General features: G+C 40.2%; 1 protein-coding gene across 1 annotated transcript in view; it reads right to left on the reverse strand.

Annotated features, from left to right (window-relative positions):
- VAV2 (vav guanine nucleotide exchange factor 2) overlaps positions 1–18,099 on the reverse strand; it is a 3,316,635-nt gene that overhangs the window by 741,576 nt on the left and 2,556,960 nt on the right. The window contains exon 14 of the mRNA XM_044058536.1: positions 1,758–1,843. Coding sequence (XP_043914471.1) covers positions 1,758–1,843 — 86 coding nt within the window. The remainder of the gene's footprint in view (positions 1–1,757; positions 1,844–18,099) is intronic.

Consider the following 18,099-nt stretch of genomic DNA (forward strand, 5'->3'; position numbering starts at 1 on the left):
ATGGTTGTGGCAACTTGTATTGCCCTGACTCCAAGGTACAGTAACCTTGGAGTTAGTATATATTACCAAATACTACATATAAACAGCAAGGCAAAGCCCCTTAAAATACAACTCTTCAATAATATAACAGCAAGTTTAAATACACTTTTTTATTGTTTAAATTTCAGTTTACTTTTCCAACCTACAGTTTTTATGTTTTGCATTTGTGATAGGAAGCCCAACCCCTCCTGTTTCTTCAACAAAGGGTTACCACCGATTCCTGTGCTTCATTTTGTTTGTTAAGCCTCTTGCCTTTGAAATGAATTATCTTATTTATTTAAATCAAAGCTTACCATGGAGTATTTCAACAGAACCCTAAAGGCCGATCTGTTTCACAGATCCTCTTTAACGTACCACTGAATATCAATATTATAACTTTTTAATCTTACATCTTAACTCTACTTCAGTTCTTATTTTCCAACTTCTAATGAGAACTTTTGCTTGAATCCTTTGACTCTTATTTTCAAACCTGTACAAAGGCTAGTAAAAGCAAAGAGAAAAGGGGCATCCATAACTGTAATTCAAGGCTGAGGGGCTGGGAGTGCTATGGAATCATGTCCTTTTTTATTATTTTCGTGTTTATAAGTTGTTTGCAATTACTCCTGTTTTTCATGCACTTTACTTCACTGAAATGGATGGAAAGGCAAACACTGGGAGTGTGTATTGTTTAAGAAATGTGGAAAAATGTATTCAAGTAAGATCCTGTAATGTTTTATAAATGAAAAGATATGACCATAATTCAGATACCTCTGTTAAACTTTAAAGCATATCTGCCCTATGTTGCTTTCACAGTGGTTATGTACCGCATCATGAAATGAATGGAGGCATCATCTTTTGATGTGAGCTGCAACATACTGTAACTTATAATTACTTCCAGTGCTCTCTTTACAGAATAATTACTCAAACTGGGGCACTGCAAACACATCCAAAAATGCATCCAACCATTAATCACAACCCCCAAACAAAAAAAATAAAATAAAAGGGACAAAGAAACATCACGCCTGCCCAACTTCACTCAAAGTAGTGATGATTTACTTGTAGACTGTGGACAAAAGAAATAAATGTACAGTCTTCGCTGATTTTCACTTTATCCTTCGTTACTGCTACCTGAAGAATTTCTTTGGGTTTCTAATTTCATCCTAAGAGATCCTGTGGCTAATCCCAATAAAACAGGGTTTTCAGACACAAATTATTTTGAGAAGGTGGATGGATGCACTTTTTTTTTTTTTTTTGCTATCACCTTATAAAGATGTCGTAAGTACCAAAGCCCTTCATACAAATTTCAGTGTTACCTGCTTAGGCAGATTAAGTTAGGGTTGATGAGTCAATAAAACAAAACTGGTTTGGCTATCTGGTTAAAAAGAGGAAAAAGAAAAGTTTTGGGTAAACAGTCTACTTTAGTGGAGGTCAATTTATAAGATAAAGAAATTTTCCCTTTTTGCAACTGTAACACACTCTAAAATAGTTATATGCTTACAGGCTAAATGGGTCCCCTGAAAATGTTGATATTTGTTTGTGTTTGTTTTTCTCAATCAGGAAGAACATACCTTATTTTGGTAAAACTGTCTTCAGCTTAACATTAGATATTTAGCTGTTATGTATTCCTAATTTTAAGTAAACATACCATTATCTACTGTTGCATATCTCATACTATGAAAGACAGGTGACTTGATCTCAACAATGTAGGCAAGCATTTACACAGGGAACAGTCAACTCACCTGTCTTGCTTCGTTCTCTGTACTACAGAACTGACTTTCACTTCACCATCTTTCTTAGGCCTCCCAAATTCTTCTAGTTTCATTTGCTGTTGAAAAATAAATTGGGATAACAATAAACATTTGTTACACAAGTGCTTCACTTACCATATAAACACAAAACTATAGAAAGGCCTGGTAAGTTCTGCTATGTAGAGGCTCTGGCCTTAACTATTCATCAGGTGTTTTAACCTCCTAACCCATATACTAGAAAAGCCAGCTGAGGAAGGATGGGGTCCAATGCCAGCCTGTCATTCTTATGGAAAGAAATGGGTGAAGTCTTACCACAGAATTGCCCTGTCAACTTAGCAAAAGCCTGGAGTGCAGCTCCTATGACATGTGAATTTGGAGAGTAGAGCAGTTCAGCTTAGCCTCATGTCAATGTGGAAATGTGCACCTGGAATGGCTCAGAGTAGCAAGTATTATATCACATGATCCAGCCTTTAAGGAAGCAAGGCTAGTACACAGAATAAAAAAAATCTCATACTGCTCACTAAATGCGAGCTGCAATCCACAGCTTTTGCCTCGCTGTTGAGATATCCTAGAGTGTAGTGGCTTTGGGTTACAAATGTCCAAAAGTGAGGAGGAGAGTTGATGTTCATGGGATGAAGGTGTAAAATAGAAGAGTATGGTAAAGAGTTGCTACTGCATCACTCATGTGTTTTGAACACTCAGTCTGCACTTAACAAAAGAAAGCAACTTTCAGTTAAATCTCTATGTTATTGTACTTTTCAACAAGGGCATATCAACCTGTACAGATTAGTTTTCTTTATGGCTCATGGATGAAGTACAACGCAAAATAGCTACCATTTGTTTTATAAATTTTCTTGTTTTCTTGAAATCTTGTAAAAACTGTCTATTGAGATGCAATGCTACTAATAATTATGGTTTAAATTGATATATTATCCATTTCAAGTTATTTAAAACTTAAGTCTGATTTTCATTTTAGTTGTATTGAATAAAAATGTACTGGTTGCATTAATATATTTTTACATCTACTGTATTCACCATGATTTAGGTTACGAGTCTAATTTAATCATGAATTGATTGTAATGTTAATTACTTGGCACAACTTTTATAAATGTTGTTAGACTATGTATGTTTTATTTAGTAATTAGATATATGTTTGGAATAGGAGGCTTGGTTTTAAATTTTTAGTGTTAGGTTTTAACCAATTGGCATGTATAGGTTTGACATGTGATAGGAGCATTTTTGTATTTAATGAATATGTTTAATTAATTTCATTTATTCTGATGAAGTCTTGAGGCGAATGCCTGATGAAAGCACTCAATTAAATAAAAAGTTCAGTGGTTCCTATTCAGGTCCGTGGATTTATTTCTCAGTTTTGATTATTAACTTGAATCTCTAGAATTATTAATTTTTTGGTTAAAAACCTATTAGAAACTTACTGAAAGTTCCCATTAGAGTAATATTGCATCCCTGAAGAAATTTGAAAGTCCCACAAATGTTTAGCGTATTTAACTTACTTAGGCACCCATCTGACACTCTTAACATGTGAATTAAATTACTTTGGTTTGTGGAAACTCCTGATGTGCCACTGTCCTATCTCACCTTCATTCTTAACTGGTTAGGTTAAGATCCTCAGTTAAGACTCGGCCTTATACAAAAGCTCGAGGTCTTTCAATAGCTTATGGCTGTAACCCTATACCATCATACCCTAGAAAAGCTCTCCAGATGTCGTTTGCCACTAAACAAGATTGCATGCTTCCATTCTGGCTATAGCTAAGTGGAATTTTTTTCTTTCCTTGTTTTTTGGATAATTGTAGTTTAAAAATACATACATAGCTTTCTAGTGTTTATTACATACATTTAAACTAAGTTTGTGTGTTTGCTTCTGTTGGTTGTTTGCTGCTGTCCATTGTTTCTTTCTCTAGGCTTTTTTCTCTTCCCTATCCCGGCTAAAATTTATATTTTCTAAGCCTGTTTTTAGTTAGAGGGCTTCCTTTTAGTTTTTACCTTCTACAGGCTCATTTAAGTTAGCTCTGTAAACTTCAGGTATTTTTCCCTTAATTTGCCCGGCAAGCTCATTTAAGTTAGAGGGCTAGATTCTTTTAGCTTAGAGAACTGCCTTTTATCTGCCTAAATTGCAGTGCTTATTTTATTCTTGTTGTGTTAGTTAAAAAAATGTATATATATTTTTTTCTTGGTTAGTAATTAGCTGTTATAGTAGTTGTTGTTGTTAATGACAGCCATAATGTCTAAGTTCCCTAATGAAACTAAACTATCTGGGTCAGGGTGTAATCAAAAATGTCATTGACTGATGGTCACACTGTTTGAGTATACTGCCTTGGAGCAGTCCATTTACAGGAATCATGTGCCATCTGCCATACATTCAGCCATAGATTTTTGCTTGAGAGAAAAAATAAGCTTATTTTGAGAGGTTTGCTGAAGACCCGCTTCACAGAAGGAATTGAAGGAGGTAAGGGTACTTCAAAATCGTCAAAATCTCCATCTTCCAGATCCTCTTCCAGTGCTCATTTGGAGATGTCAAAAAATTGTCTAAATATCATCTTTGGACCCAAAGACTGTTGGGCCCAAAAAACCTATTACCTCGGCTCCTTCTGTGGTTTCGGCGCTGATGGAGTTTCACCTATGTACCCGGTCCCCAGAACTGGAGCCGGTTTCTCCTACTTTGAGATCCCCCCTTTGCTTCAGTCTGCTAGATATCCTACTCCCTCTTCTTGATCCTCTAGGAGCCTCTCTGATGATGATGATGATGATGTGAATTCTGTGGTGTGGAGGCTATCAAGGATACCGGCACTTGCCAAACTGCTGTCGGCTCCAACTCAGTGTGATTTGGAACCGACCAAGACTACCCCCTTCACCATCGATTCCTCCTCCAATCTGATCTGGGACCTCAGAGCTGGAGTGTCTGAAACTGATTTGTAGGGAACCATTAGACCCAAGACCTACACCAGGATCTTCAGGCCCAACTACTGCTCCGATATCCTTGGTTCCATCTGAACTCAAGGAGTCTAGGAACCGACATTCTCCGGTCGGGTCCAGGGAGGAGAGTCGGATCAGAAAGTTGTCGGATCTGAACTTGCCTCTCAGGACTTTGGCATGAGTGAGCTTGGCTCCTACATCGGCCTCGGAGCCAACCCCCTTAGTTCCGGGGATGCCTTTTAGCTATTCAAAGCCAGAGGTTTCCTCAGATTGGGGGGGGGGGGTGGCTTTCAAGGTGAGGAGGAGAGTGCTGTCTCCACGGACAGATCTACTCTCAGGTCCTGACATTCTTCCCCCAAAGGTACCAGTATCTGTCTTGGCACCACTCCATCCACAGACATGCAGAGCACCCAGGCCTCAGGATGCCCCATTTGGTTCACCCCTCTATTCTGAAACCTCTCCAGAATACACTTCTGAAGAGGTCCCTCGTAAGAGACTTTAAAAGAGGAAACATTTAGACTCCCCAGGGGAGTCCGTCACATCTGATACAGACCTTGACGAGTCAGAAGGGTCCCCACGGTTGCCCTCTGAGGATGCCTCCTTCGCAGACATCCTGGAGATTCTTAAATAGAGAGGTGACTGGAAGTCCAGCAACCCTTCTGAGGAGCAGTCTGTATACCTGAAGGCTTTTGGGTCTCGCATTTCTGCCACTTGGGTGTCTCTCCCTTTTCATGAACTGATGGATCTAGTTTGTCGAAAAGACTCAGTGGAGCCTGTTCCCTGGAGGCCAAATAAATTCATAACACCCCCCACAGATAAGAATTTTCTTATAAAAAGTTCCCCAGTTGGTGTTATGGTGGTGGCGGCAGCTACCAAAAAGGAACTTTCAGAGAAGTCCTCATCTGTCCATCCACCAAACAAGGAGTCATGTACGATGGACAGATATTGAAAGTACAACTTTTCTTCAGAGACCTTTGCACTCAGGTCACTGAATTATCTCATCCACTTTAACAAACTTCATAGAGATCTCCTGAAAGAGCTAGGAGATACTCTTGAAGGTTCAGTAGCTGAAGGGGTATCAGAGAAGGTTTCCTCCTCAGCTCTCCACCTTAAATTCATAGTTTAGTACTAGGCTATCTGCCCTGGGGCATTTGTAAGCCTAGCCATAGTGATGTGGCTTTCGCCGCCCCATGAAATGGTACAAAAATGCACAGAATAGATTTAGAATACTGTGCCTCTGTCTAGTAGTGACACAGTGAAGGTCCCCTTATATAATAGAATTAGTTTACTGTGCCCCTGTCTAGTAGTGACACAGATGTGACCCCTGGGGTAAACTTACGATCTCCCATCCACTCATCAAGATTTCTCTTGAAGAGAGTCAGTGAGGGGCTCTGTCTAACATGAACTGGGATCTTGCTCCAGAGCATGGGAAGCCTCTGGGTTATGAATCTATCCCTCCAGCATGTCCTATTCATACTTGTACCAAGGTTTAAGTCTTTAGCTCTCGTGGTTCTGATGGATTTGGATTTTTTGAGGTGGAGCATGTCCAATCAGGAACTTGTACTTCAGGCAGAGATCACCTCTGAGCAGGCGGTATGCTACTGAATAGAGCTGAAGTTTCTTTAGTCTGGCAGAATAAGACATATGTTGGAGACCCTTGATCCTCTTGGTGAGGTATTTTTGTGGTCTCTCTAGCTGTTGCAAATGCCGGGTGAGGTACATACCAAATGGGGCATTATACTCAATCATGGGTCTGATGAGGGAGGAGTATAGGGGTACAATGACATCCTTGGATCTGGATGTGAATCCCTTCATGATAAGGTGTGCAAGGTAGAATGTTTTTCTAACCACTTTGGCAACGTGGGTGTCAAATGAGAGGTCGCTGTCGACTTGGGTCCCTAGGTCTCCGATTACTTTTTCCATACTCAGTGGGTTGCTGTCTATGTGATAATTTGTGGGTACTTTGTTTTTCCCAAAGGGGATGACTATACAGTTTTGGCATTTAGTTTAAGGCCATGACTCCGGCACCAGTTGTCCGTTTCTGTGAGGCCTTTTGTAGGATGTATGTGTCCGCTGGTGTATCGACTATGGCGCCTAGTTTGCAGTCATCTGCGAACTTTGTCAGCCACAACCCTCCCATGTTTGCTTTAACATCTGAGAAATAAATGCCGAACAAGAGGGGTCCCAGGACAGATCCCTGTGGGACACCACTTGTGACTGGCTTTGAGTCTGACATTGCTCCAGCGATTTTAACTTTATGGGTTCTGTCCTTTAGCCAGTTTGCAACCCATCTAGTGACATAAGGGTTTACGTTTAAGCTGTTGAGCTTATCTATGATGCCTGAGTGGGGTATTGTGTTGAAGGCCTTAGCCAAGTCCAGGTAGGCTGTATGGACTGCTTTGCCCTCATCAATGGCTCTAGTGACTGTTTTGAAAAAGTCAACCAGGTTCAAAAGGCAGGATCTGCCCTTCACAAAAGTCGAACTGGGTGGGGTCAAGTGTCTGTAGGTCCCCAATGTCTCTGTTTATGAGTTCCATGATGATTCTTTCCATAGCTTTGCAGACTAGGCTGGTTAAGCTTATGGGGCGGTAGTTCCCAGGGTCTGTAGAGGTACCCCCTTTGTGGAGTGGGACCACTGTTGCTGTACGCCAGTGTTCAGGTACATATCCAGTAGTAAGGCTAAGGTTAAATAACATTTTTATGTGCGAGTTTAGCTCCTCTTGGAGTTCACGTAGCACGCAACCCGGGATACCGTCAGGTCCCATTGATGCTGTGTTTTTAGCTTTGTTGAGGGCGGCTCTCACTTGAACATCTGAGATGACAGGGAGATTACATTCAGCTGGGATAAGTATTTCTTCTTTTGGGGGTGAGGGAGGGGAGAAATTTGCACTGAACCTGTCAGCCAGAATGTTGGCAATATCTGTGGGTTCAGTGTATTTTTTGTTGTTGTGAACTCTGAGCATATCTGAGGGTTTCCGCCCAGGTTTCTAACATAGCTGAAGAAGGCTTTGTGGTTATCTTTACTGTCCTTAGCGATTTTTCTCTCAAAGTTGGCCTTGGATGTTTTTATAAGAGAACGTAGTTTTCTGCTAGTGTTGATCAGAGATGTCTTCACTTTATGGGATTTTGCTCTGTCATGCAGTAGCTTCCTTCTTTTGTTATACAATTTGTTAATGGCTGAGGTCCACCAGACAGGACGCTTGCCTTTGGTGGAGAAGGACTTGGATTTATTTGGGATTGCATGATCCATGCATTCTTGGAGATGTCCATAGAAAGCATTTGTGAAGGATTCGGCATTGTGGGATGTGGTATCCACTGGCCCAGTGGGCTTAAAGGATACCATCCCAGTCTTAAGAAGAGTGAAGTCTGCTTTTGAGAAGTTTTTCACTGTGGTCTTTTGTGCTGGGGGTGGAGGTGGGATATGTATATCCAGGGTGATTAGTTTGTGGTCAGATCTCACTAGTGAGGGGTATACCTCCGGTGTGGAGCATTTTGTCCCCATGTTTGTGATGATCAGGTCTAGTATATTATCTCCACTAGTGGGAGAGGTGACTAGTTGTTCCAGTGCATTTGAATTTATGAATTCCAGGAACCTTTGGGCTAGAGTGTTAGGGCTAGAATAATGTACCCAATCTATGTTTGGGTAGTTGAAGTCTCCCAGTATGATGGTATTTTGTGATAAATTCATATCCTCCAATGTCTTCAGGAAGGTTGAGTGGGGTTCCTGAGATTGGGAGGGTGGTCTGTAACATGCTACCAGTTGTATAGCAGTTTTGCCTATGGTTAGTTGCACCTGTATGGTCTCCGATGCTTCATGTGTTGCTACTAACCTGGAGGTGTGGGTGTCCTTGATGAATATGGACACTCCCCCTCCCTTTGTGGTTCGGCCCGGGTTTTGGGGCTGAAAAGCATGATACGAGGTACAGCCTGGTAGCGCTGGGGTGCTCTCAGGAGCCTTGAACCAGGTTTCAGTTACTGCACAGACGTCGATGTTCTCCATACTGAGGAGTGCATCGAGTGCCTGCATCTTGAGATTTAGACTTCTGGCGTTGAGCAGCATTACCCTTAGTTTTTTTTCCATTTCTGTTTTCTAAGGAGGTGGGTTTGTCTTTTGAGCCTTGCCTAAAAAAGGCACTATGGGGGTGGCAAGAGCCTTAGCCAATATCTGGAAGCCCAGTGGTGACAGGTGCAAGCCGTCCCTTGCGAAGCAGTGTGGCTTGTCCAACATGTCATCCCAGGCAGACAGACATTGGATCCCCTTAGAATGACACCAGTACTTGAGCCAATTATTAAAGCTGATCATCTTGTCTTTGTATTGTGGCATCATTCTTGGTGAGGGCAAGATGCTGCTCAGGGTCAGGGTCATACCAGCCTGGGCTACATAATCAGAGAGCTCCTCTATGTCTCTTTTCATGTAGTCCAGGGAGGTATGTCTCCGGTCATTCATGCCAGCATGGACAATGACGGAGTCATATTTGTAATTGCTTTGGAGTGACCTGAGTGCATGTGTTATGTGGCGGATCCTAGCTCCTGATAGGCAGCTCACAGTCACCCTCTCCTTGTTCAGCCTGGTAAGCGGGACATCAGTGTGTCTGACTATAGAGTCACCTATTACTAGTGTATCCGGCATGGTGTTTGGCCTTAAGGGCTGTGATTGATTGACACACTGATTTATTGAAGTATGTGTTGCATGTGTTTTGTTTTGAGGTGGTGGATTTTTGGATGTCTGCTTTGGAAGCCTCTGTTGTTTTGGTAAGTTTTTTATTAGAGCCTCCGAGTATGTCTTTGTGTTTTTATGTGTTTGGTTTGCAGTTGTGGTAGGTCTATGTGGGACTGGGTTTGTTGTATGTATGGTTACCACCTCCTCCTGTCTGGTCATGCCAGCCCTGAGTTGAGAGAGTTCAGCCTCCAGTTTGGCTATATAGTTGCATCTCTCACATGTATTTGTGTTTGTTGGGAGGAGGAGAGGGTTGTCTGTGTACATGAGACAATTGTAGCATTGTCTCAAGTGGTCAACTCCTCCATGAGACTCATTTCTTATGCAGCAGATGGAGCGAGTAGGGCAGCAGGTTCAGGAATTCCCCTAAGGAGACCTTCCTGGATGTGCTTCTGTGACTTTGTGGAGCCCTTTAAATCTTCTTTGTTAATGCCCCTTTTGATGGCTCATCCTTGTTTGGGCCAAAAGTTGGAGACGCATTAATCAGGTGTGAGTAAGAAGTAAAAACTCTCTCTGCCGTAAGAGTCCATTTTCCCTACCTTCTAGACCTTACCCAAAAGGGAGGAAAAATGTGGTTCCGAAAATCCCAAAGAGCTTTTCAGGACACACATGGTGATTCTTCCCCCAGGGGCAGAGGGGGAAGCAGTAATGGAAGATGTTGACCATGCTGCAGAGGGGGGTCTGCAGAATCAAGGCAACAGGGAATAACTTCATGGTAAGCCCTTTCAGCTCTCCTGAAAGAGGGACCATCTGTCCATCTCTGGAGGCAGTCGGGGGTCGCTTATCTTTGTAACGGAAGCCTGGCTAAAAATAACAAAAGACAAATGGGTACAAAGCATCGTATCCGGAGGCTACTCTATACTCTTTTCCTTCCCCATCCCAAACATAAAGAACATCCTGGACATTCCACCCAGTCAAAGGGAACAGGCAACTCTAGAAATACAAAAGTTGCTAGACAAAGAGTCATCCAAACAGTCCCTGCAAACCAAATAGGATCTGAAACTTATTCAAGGTTCTTTTTAGATCCAGAGAAAACAGGGGACTGGAGACCCATCCTGGATCTCAGCAGATTAAACAAATGTGTAAGAAAAGTAAAGTTGCGGATGGGAACACTACAGTCAATACTCCCTTTTCTGGGAAAAGATGATTGAATGTGCTCTATAGACCACCAGGATGTGTACTACCACATAAAAATGGACAGGCGATGCAGGAGTCATTTGCGTTTTGAGCTGGGACCCAGTCATTACCAGTTTCGAGCTCTGCCCTTTGGTCTCACTACAGCCCCCAGAGTGTTCACCAAGTGTATGGCAGTGGTCACGACTCACTTGAGATGCCTAGGCTACCGAGTGTTTCCGTACCTAGATGACTGGCTCCTAACTGCCACCACCAAGCATCTATGAATAAAAGCAAGAGACACCACATTACAGCTCTGCTCTCACCTAGGAATCACAATAAATTAAATAAAATCTGCCTTGTTGCCATCTCAATGTGTCATTTTTATAGGAACAGATCTAGATACAACAAAAATGATGGCAAAACTTCCGCTCGAAAGAGTTAAAGTCCTGTAGCCCCAAGTTAACTTCCGACTTTCAAAGAAAAAAGTACAAGCTAAAACTGTTCTAAAAATCTTGGGGACCATGGCAGCAGCAATAAATTTGATTACATTAGCATGACTGCATATGAGAATCCTGCAGTAGCTACTCTTTACCCACATCCCACCAAATTATGATAACAGAATCTTGCAAGAAAGACCATCGTTGGTGGCTTCACTCCACTCATGTGACATTAGGTTGACCCTTTGCTCTTCCACAACCTTTAGCCATGGTGACCAGGGACACTTCCCAGGTAGGGTGTGTGGGAGGGTTTTATCTGGGAAAGACAGTCTAAGGCACTTGGCATGATTATGAGGCCCATTTGCACATCAATGTCCCTAGAGATGAGGGTGATGCTTCTAGAGTGACAAGCATTCCAAGACTCTTTTCCACTAGGAACTATTGCAATACAGACAAGCATGTCGGTTGTGTGGTTCATAAACACGGAGGGACCAGGTCTTACCCCCTTTGCCGGGAGGTCCTCAGAGTATGGCAGTGGGTGACCTCCTCCCGTTTTTTGATAGTAACTCACATCCTGAGGAAATCCAATGTGATAGCAGACAAACTCAGCACATCAATTCTGATGCTTCACTAGTGGTCCCTAAAACAAGTAGTAGTGGAGATGATTTTCCACAAATGGGACCAGCCTTGCTGCGACCTGTTTGCCATGTCCATGAATGCCAAATGCAGCAGCTATCTTGCCCTTATCCCCCTCTGGGGAAGTCACAAAGGGATGCACTTGTTCACAATTGGCCCTCGAGTCTCCTCTATGACTTTCCTCCCTTTCCGTTGATACGCAAAGTTGTTCAGAAAGCCAATTCCTTGGTAAGGAATTTGATAAACATCGCCTCATCAAGTCTGGTTCCCCTTCCTTTGGCCTCACCTTCAGTAGGAGCCATGGAATCTGGTCCCAGTTCCAGACCTTCTGATTCATGCATCAGGGATGCTCCGCCCCTTCCTTCAATCCCTCAAACTGACAGCTTGGCTGCTCCAATTCCAAACATAGCCAGGCCCCCTAACCTGTCCCCATCAGTCAAACATATTTTGATCTCATCTCATAAGGCTTCAATGAGCAAATGGATTTCTTCTTGGGCTTTGAATAACCACACTGATCCCTTCTCTACCCCTATACCTTCCATTCTTGAGTTCTTGCCAAAGCAATTTAATGAAGGCACAGCTGCGGTTACTATTCAAGTTCAGTTAGCAGCGATATCCAACGTCCACAAAGGTGAATCGGGGCCAAATGTGAAGTCACACAGACTTTGCAAAGCTTTTATTAAGGGAACTATCTTATTATAGTCCTTTCAGCGACATGGGACCTAAATTTTGTTCTATCCTATTTGATTATTTCCCCTTTTGAACCTGCATAATCCTGTGATCTAAAGTTTCTAAACTGGAAGACGATCCTTTTGATAGCCATCACTTCTGCTAGAAGAGTCTCAGAGCTACAGACATTGTCAATAAAGCCCCCCTACATGCCTTTCCACAAAGATGGAGTATCCCTATGAACAAACCCATCCTTTCTACCCAAAGTTTGCTCAGAATCTAATTTGAACAAATCCAAAGACCTACCAGTTTTTTCCCCCAACTATGGCAACAAGGCAGAATATATGCTGCACCAACTAGATGTACATAGGCAATTATGCTTCTACTTACAAAGGATTTCAGAAAATCTGACCAATTATTGGTATCATTTTCAGACTACAAGAAAGGTGCTCCTGTATCAAAAGTCACACCTTCAAAATGGCTATCAGATTGCATTACTTTTATTTACAAATCTCAAAACAAATAACTTCCTGAAAAAGTAAAAGGCCATTCTACAAGAGCCATAGCAATTTCCTGTGCCTTTGGGTGAGATTACCAATTGATACCAGTTGTGCTGTAGTAACATGGGCAAGGCCTCATACCTTTATCACTCATTACAAAGTGGATTTGGCCTCCAGGAACAGGGCATCTTTTGGGTCCACTGTTCTGAAGAATCTTCTCCCGTGAGCTGCACTAGATATATGGTGCTAGAGACGCTGTCCCAACCAGTTAAGAATGAAGGGGAGGTGGACAACACACATGGAACATTATGGTGAGTACAATAACTTATTTTTTACACACTGCATTTTACTCATTGCATTTTAGTGACTGAATGATAAAAAGTTATTTAAACTATAAAGGGAATTCTAACCATTCTGATTGGTGGCTTATTTAAACTATAGATGGAATTTTAACAATTCTGATTGGTGGTTTATGACCTCTCTGATAATCCAATGGGAGTGCAAGGACTGGGCTCACCTTTCAGCACGAATTTGAATAAAGGATTCAGCCCACTCTTATAAACCTACAACTGCTGACTGGCTGTTGGCCCTAGCCACTCCCATTTACTATACAATAAAAACAGTGATTAAACCCTGAAATCTTCTGTAACACTAAGTAGCACTTGGATGAAATAATAAAGGACTGAGAAATGAACTTCTGTCTACCAGTTATTTAGAGTGTCTACTATACATTTCTTGGGGATTCAACGGGACACTGGCTGACTGATAAGGCAGAGAGATACCTCTCTCTGGTGCATTTCCTATCTCTACTGGGCATTTTTGGTTGGTTATACCGGTCCTGTCTATTTAACTGATACTAAAACACCACTCAAGTCTAAAGGGAGAGGACCGACCCTGCATATATATAAGCTTTCTTTCCCTTGCACCTAGCATTTATTTTTTTGTTGTTGTGACTTCTTTTTTATTTTTGGGTCTATACTGACAGGTCTGGTCTGGGCTTTGACCATTTGACTGCATTACATTAGAATTGTGTAGCCAAAAGGAAATTTCCTTTACATCCAGTTTTTTTTTTTCTTTCTTTTTGCCTTAAAAAACTTGCATGCTTACGCTTATGGAATATGAGTCCTTGTGGTTTCAAATCATTTGTTAGATCACTCCTTCTTTCATATAATTTTAGCACCAAAAGCATAATAGATAAGCCAGTGATTCTTACTTAGTTGAAAGCTCTGTACTGACCATACTCCGTGAGGTGCTCCTGCATGAAAACTCCGACTACCGCCCCCTCCCAACTGTCCTGGGAACTGTGCCTACTTTGCTCACCTTCCACCACCACATCATTACTCTCTCCAACCACCTGTGCACATTCCCCTCCTTAATGGCATACCTGTCATTCACCATACTTGCACAAAACTGATTTTCCAATCAACTTACTAGTTAGAAACAATTCACCAGTACCTCCTATGCATACGTTTTAATCAATTCTCTCCAAATATACTCTGTTACTAATTTACATTTATTAAACTTACACTAATTATAAAACTGCTGTGCATTTTTCCCCATTTTTCTTTCACATACCTTTATCTCAACATCACCTATTCCTATTCTCCACAATAAATACACTCAGTACTCAAACATCTATAATTCATAAACATAATCATCATCATCAGTCCCCTTTTTCCTATTTTTTCTACATGGGGTTGGGGTATCGTGTTAAATGTCACCAACTCTCTCGATTCATAAACAAAACTATCACAGTTCTCAACATAGCAAACTTCCCTCTATACATTTCTAACTTTACCCTTATCACTCGTCTCTTAACATACATTCCACATAACTTTACTACTCTAGCACTCTTGCAACTTCGTCACTCCCCCTCACTCCTTCCAACAAATATTTAAGTACTGCCCACTCCTCTCCACTTTCTCTAGCAGTCCACAATACCAACAAAATCCTCCATTACACTACACCCAAACAATACTCCAAAGTCTCCCTTCTCATCCAAAATAACATCAGCTCAATCATATCCTCAATACAAACACACTTAAGCTCTCTCAAAAAAATGTTCATGTTTATGAATATCGCTCCAATACTTTTGCAAAGTATTTTATTTCATTTGTTTATTTACAGTTTGATAACTGGGTAAGTGAAATGATCTCCTGATTAGGGTACAAACATACTGTAAGAAAAATCAAAGGGAACAGTAATCAATAAGCTAAGATGACTTAGTAGAAACATTAGCCATTGTCTCAAAAGCAGGTGAACCTGGATTCTTCTCCTGGCTTTTGTTTGTACTAATTGAACATGGCTTTTTCTCCAATAGTAAGTTTTTTGTTTTTATTTAAAACATTACTCTTTATTAAAAATCTTCTGGATTCAAACTTATTGCAACTTATGCACACCTCATGTATGGTGCACAGACTTTTTCCCCACTGGCTAAATATACTTGTTTCATAATAAGAGTGTATATATTCACAAACTCTTAAGGTATAAAGTTAGATAATCAGTCCAGCCCAGAAACAGGAATTATACACTCAGCTATTTTCTATACTATAAACAATACTCCAGTTCATTTAATAACTTTTAATGCAACAATTCACCTACTGTTAAACTCCCCAATAACAATTTACAAAAAGACCTGCAGTCTTCTTTCACTCTCCCACCCTTTTTTGGGGCCTTGAGTATTTCCCGTACTATCACATATTTATCCCCGACTTTTATTCTGGGTTAGATTAATGTGAGTGAATTTTCTTGGCTGCGTCTAAGGGAGCTGCTTTGTTTTCTAATCATAATTCTTTTAAGGCAAGGAAACATTCTAGTGTTAGAATTTTAATCAACAGATTACTTACTAAATAAGTGTCTCTATTAGTAATGAGCAGCCAGCGAGCCTCATCATACAGAATGCAGCAGTGAGAATGCATAGCAGCATGGAGAACAAAGCTAAATATTCAGTTTTCAGCTACTTGGAGTTTTTGGGTGTTATTTGCCGAGTTAAGGGCAACAATTGGAAAGGCCTATTCAAGTCTGGGAATTAGCACACATTTGGCTATAGACAGGTAAAAGGTGCAAGAGTCTGTACCACAGTTTTAGTTGTGTCAGAGTTTTGAAAGTAACAATATCTAGGTGAACAATGCACTTTAGTGACAGGTCCATTGATACACCAATATATTTCTGCTATGTAACATTTGGTATGCAATTCCCTTTGGAGTCTTTTATGCACATTGTAGAGACGGATGACAACTTGTTTGTGGTAGAGAAAAGCATGACACTTTTCTTGGTGCTTTTCACTTGACGTTTATTTGCATAGAATAAGTTGCACAGGTCTGTAAATTGAGACAGTATTACTTAATGTAGGGATTCAAGGTGTATGTGAGCTTGCACCAGAAGAATATCATCTGGATACATCAGTAACTTGTGGATGGGTAACTCAAATGTGATATTAAAACACAGAGGAAATAGGTGGGGGACCTAAGACAGAGCCTTGAGGTGACTCCGGTGGTCAGTGTTGCCTTTACAGTCAGACAGACTGTTGTTAGCATCGATTTGAAAGGCTCAATCCAATAAGCAGATTCTGAAACAAACTGTGCTGTAATCACCAAAGTTAAGTTTATTGAACTTATCAAGTACAAGGCTATGGTTTATAATCTCAGAGGTACTATTAAATCCAACATTGGTCCCACTCCCCTTCACCTGCTTCCTAATAAATGTGCAAGGCATACAAAACAAAATACACCAAGTTAATTCCTCTTCATAACCCTAATCTCTTAGCTATTACAGAGTCCTTAATCAAATAAGAAACACTTATATTCACCACTTCTTTCACTCACACAACTGCTACTTAGATGCTAGACCTGGAACCTCCTACTTCATAAAGTCCACCTAAATGTTCAGCTCAAGGCTCAAGAAAACTCAACATTTGACTCTCTTGCTAACTAGCTTCTTTGTCAAAATACCTGAAAATACCAAAACCTCAAATTGACCTACCTCACACACCCCACTGCTTTAGGAAAATGAAAAAAAAAAAAAAATGAAAACAATGAATTCCGTAGAGGGGAAAGCTGCACCACCTACACCCCCTACTGATTAAACATACCAGATTCAGCGTTTGCATAATACCTGGGAAAAGGGGCATATTCCTGAAGCCCAGTATCACAGCAATCTCACACAAAAGTCAACAGGCTTTCTTGTTGACCAAATTAGGCAGCCAGAAACGGCTGTTGACCAAACCACCATTTGAACAATTTAAGGTGTCCATTTTTATATATATGATAAATAGAATGATAAATAGATAGATATGCATAACCTGTACTGCATGATCATCATAATTAACTTAAATTTGGTAATGTGCACACGTTTTTGCTTCTCTCCAGGTTGAGATGGAAATTTTCTTTTTTTTTTTTGATCAGTGTTCTACCCCATTAACAAATTTAAATAAAGTAAATAAATAAATATTCGAGATTCTCATAAACAGTCACAATTTGAATAGAAAGTAGTAAGATGTCCAGCCACGATGTGTATCTTCTTCTATGAACTGAATTATTCAAGCAGTAGACACAATATAAAAACGAATGCCAGTTTATTGAAGAAAATGATGAGCGCTTTCGCGTAGTTCAAGCTACGCTTCTTCAGATAACTTTTACATACAAAAGTGCATTTAAATACTAAATGTGGCGGGATTTCCAACTGATGACATCAATTATACAATTTGTATTAAAGTGCTTATATCAAAAACTCATTGATTAATATGCATTAATAAATCCATTAAAAGTGCTGATGTCTACCTTTTGTGAGAGCCAACAGTGAAAACAGATGGTTGCTATTAACTAAATAGCTTAATGTAGCTCTCTCTTTATATATGTGACTCTTTGTTAATATATTATCAAACAACTTACTAAGCTGTAAACCTGATATAAGTGAGTAAATAAATAAATAACATAAATAAATAAGTAAAATAAAATAAATATGAATGTATACATACTTATTCACAAATTAATATATGCAATTGTGTAATAATTATATATATACAAAAACTATGTAATATTATATATAACATTTATATGATGGTTCTGGTATATTGTTACCTGATGCATAAATGAAATGTTGATGCTAAACATAAATGATAACATATAATGTATGTCCTGCTTTAAAACAGTAATAGGAAATCATTCTTTTAGTAATCATTAAAAAATGCACCTATGATAATAACGCTCAAAATTAATACTTTGGCTACCTAATATATTTAATTTTATTCTTAATGGTAACTATTTCATGAATTATCTCAAAATATATATATATATAGAAAAACTAAAAATGCACATAAAAAATGC

Source organism: Protopterus annectens, chromosome 16.part0 (assembly GCF_019279795.1).
Source record: "Protopterus annectens isolate FY-2018-M chromosome 16.part0, PAN1.0, whole genome shotgun sequence".
NCBI classification, from domain to species: domain Eukaryota; kingdom Metazoa; phylum Chordata; order Ceratodontiformes; family Protopteridae; genus Protopterus; species Protopterus annectens.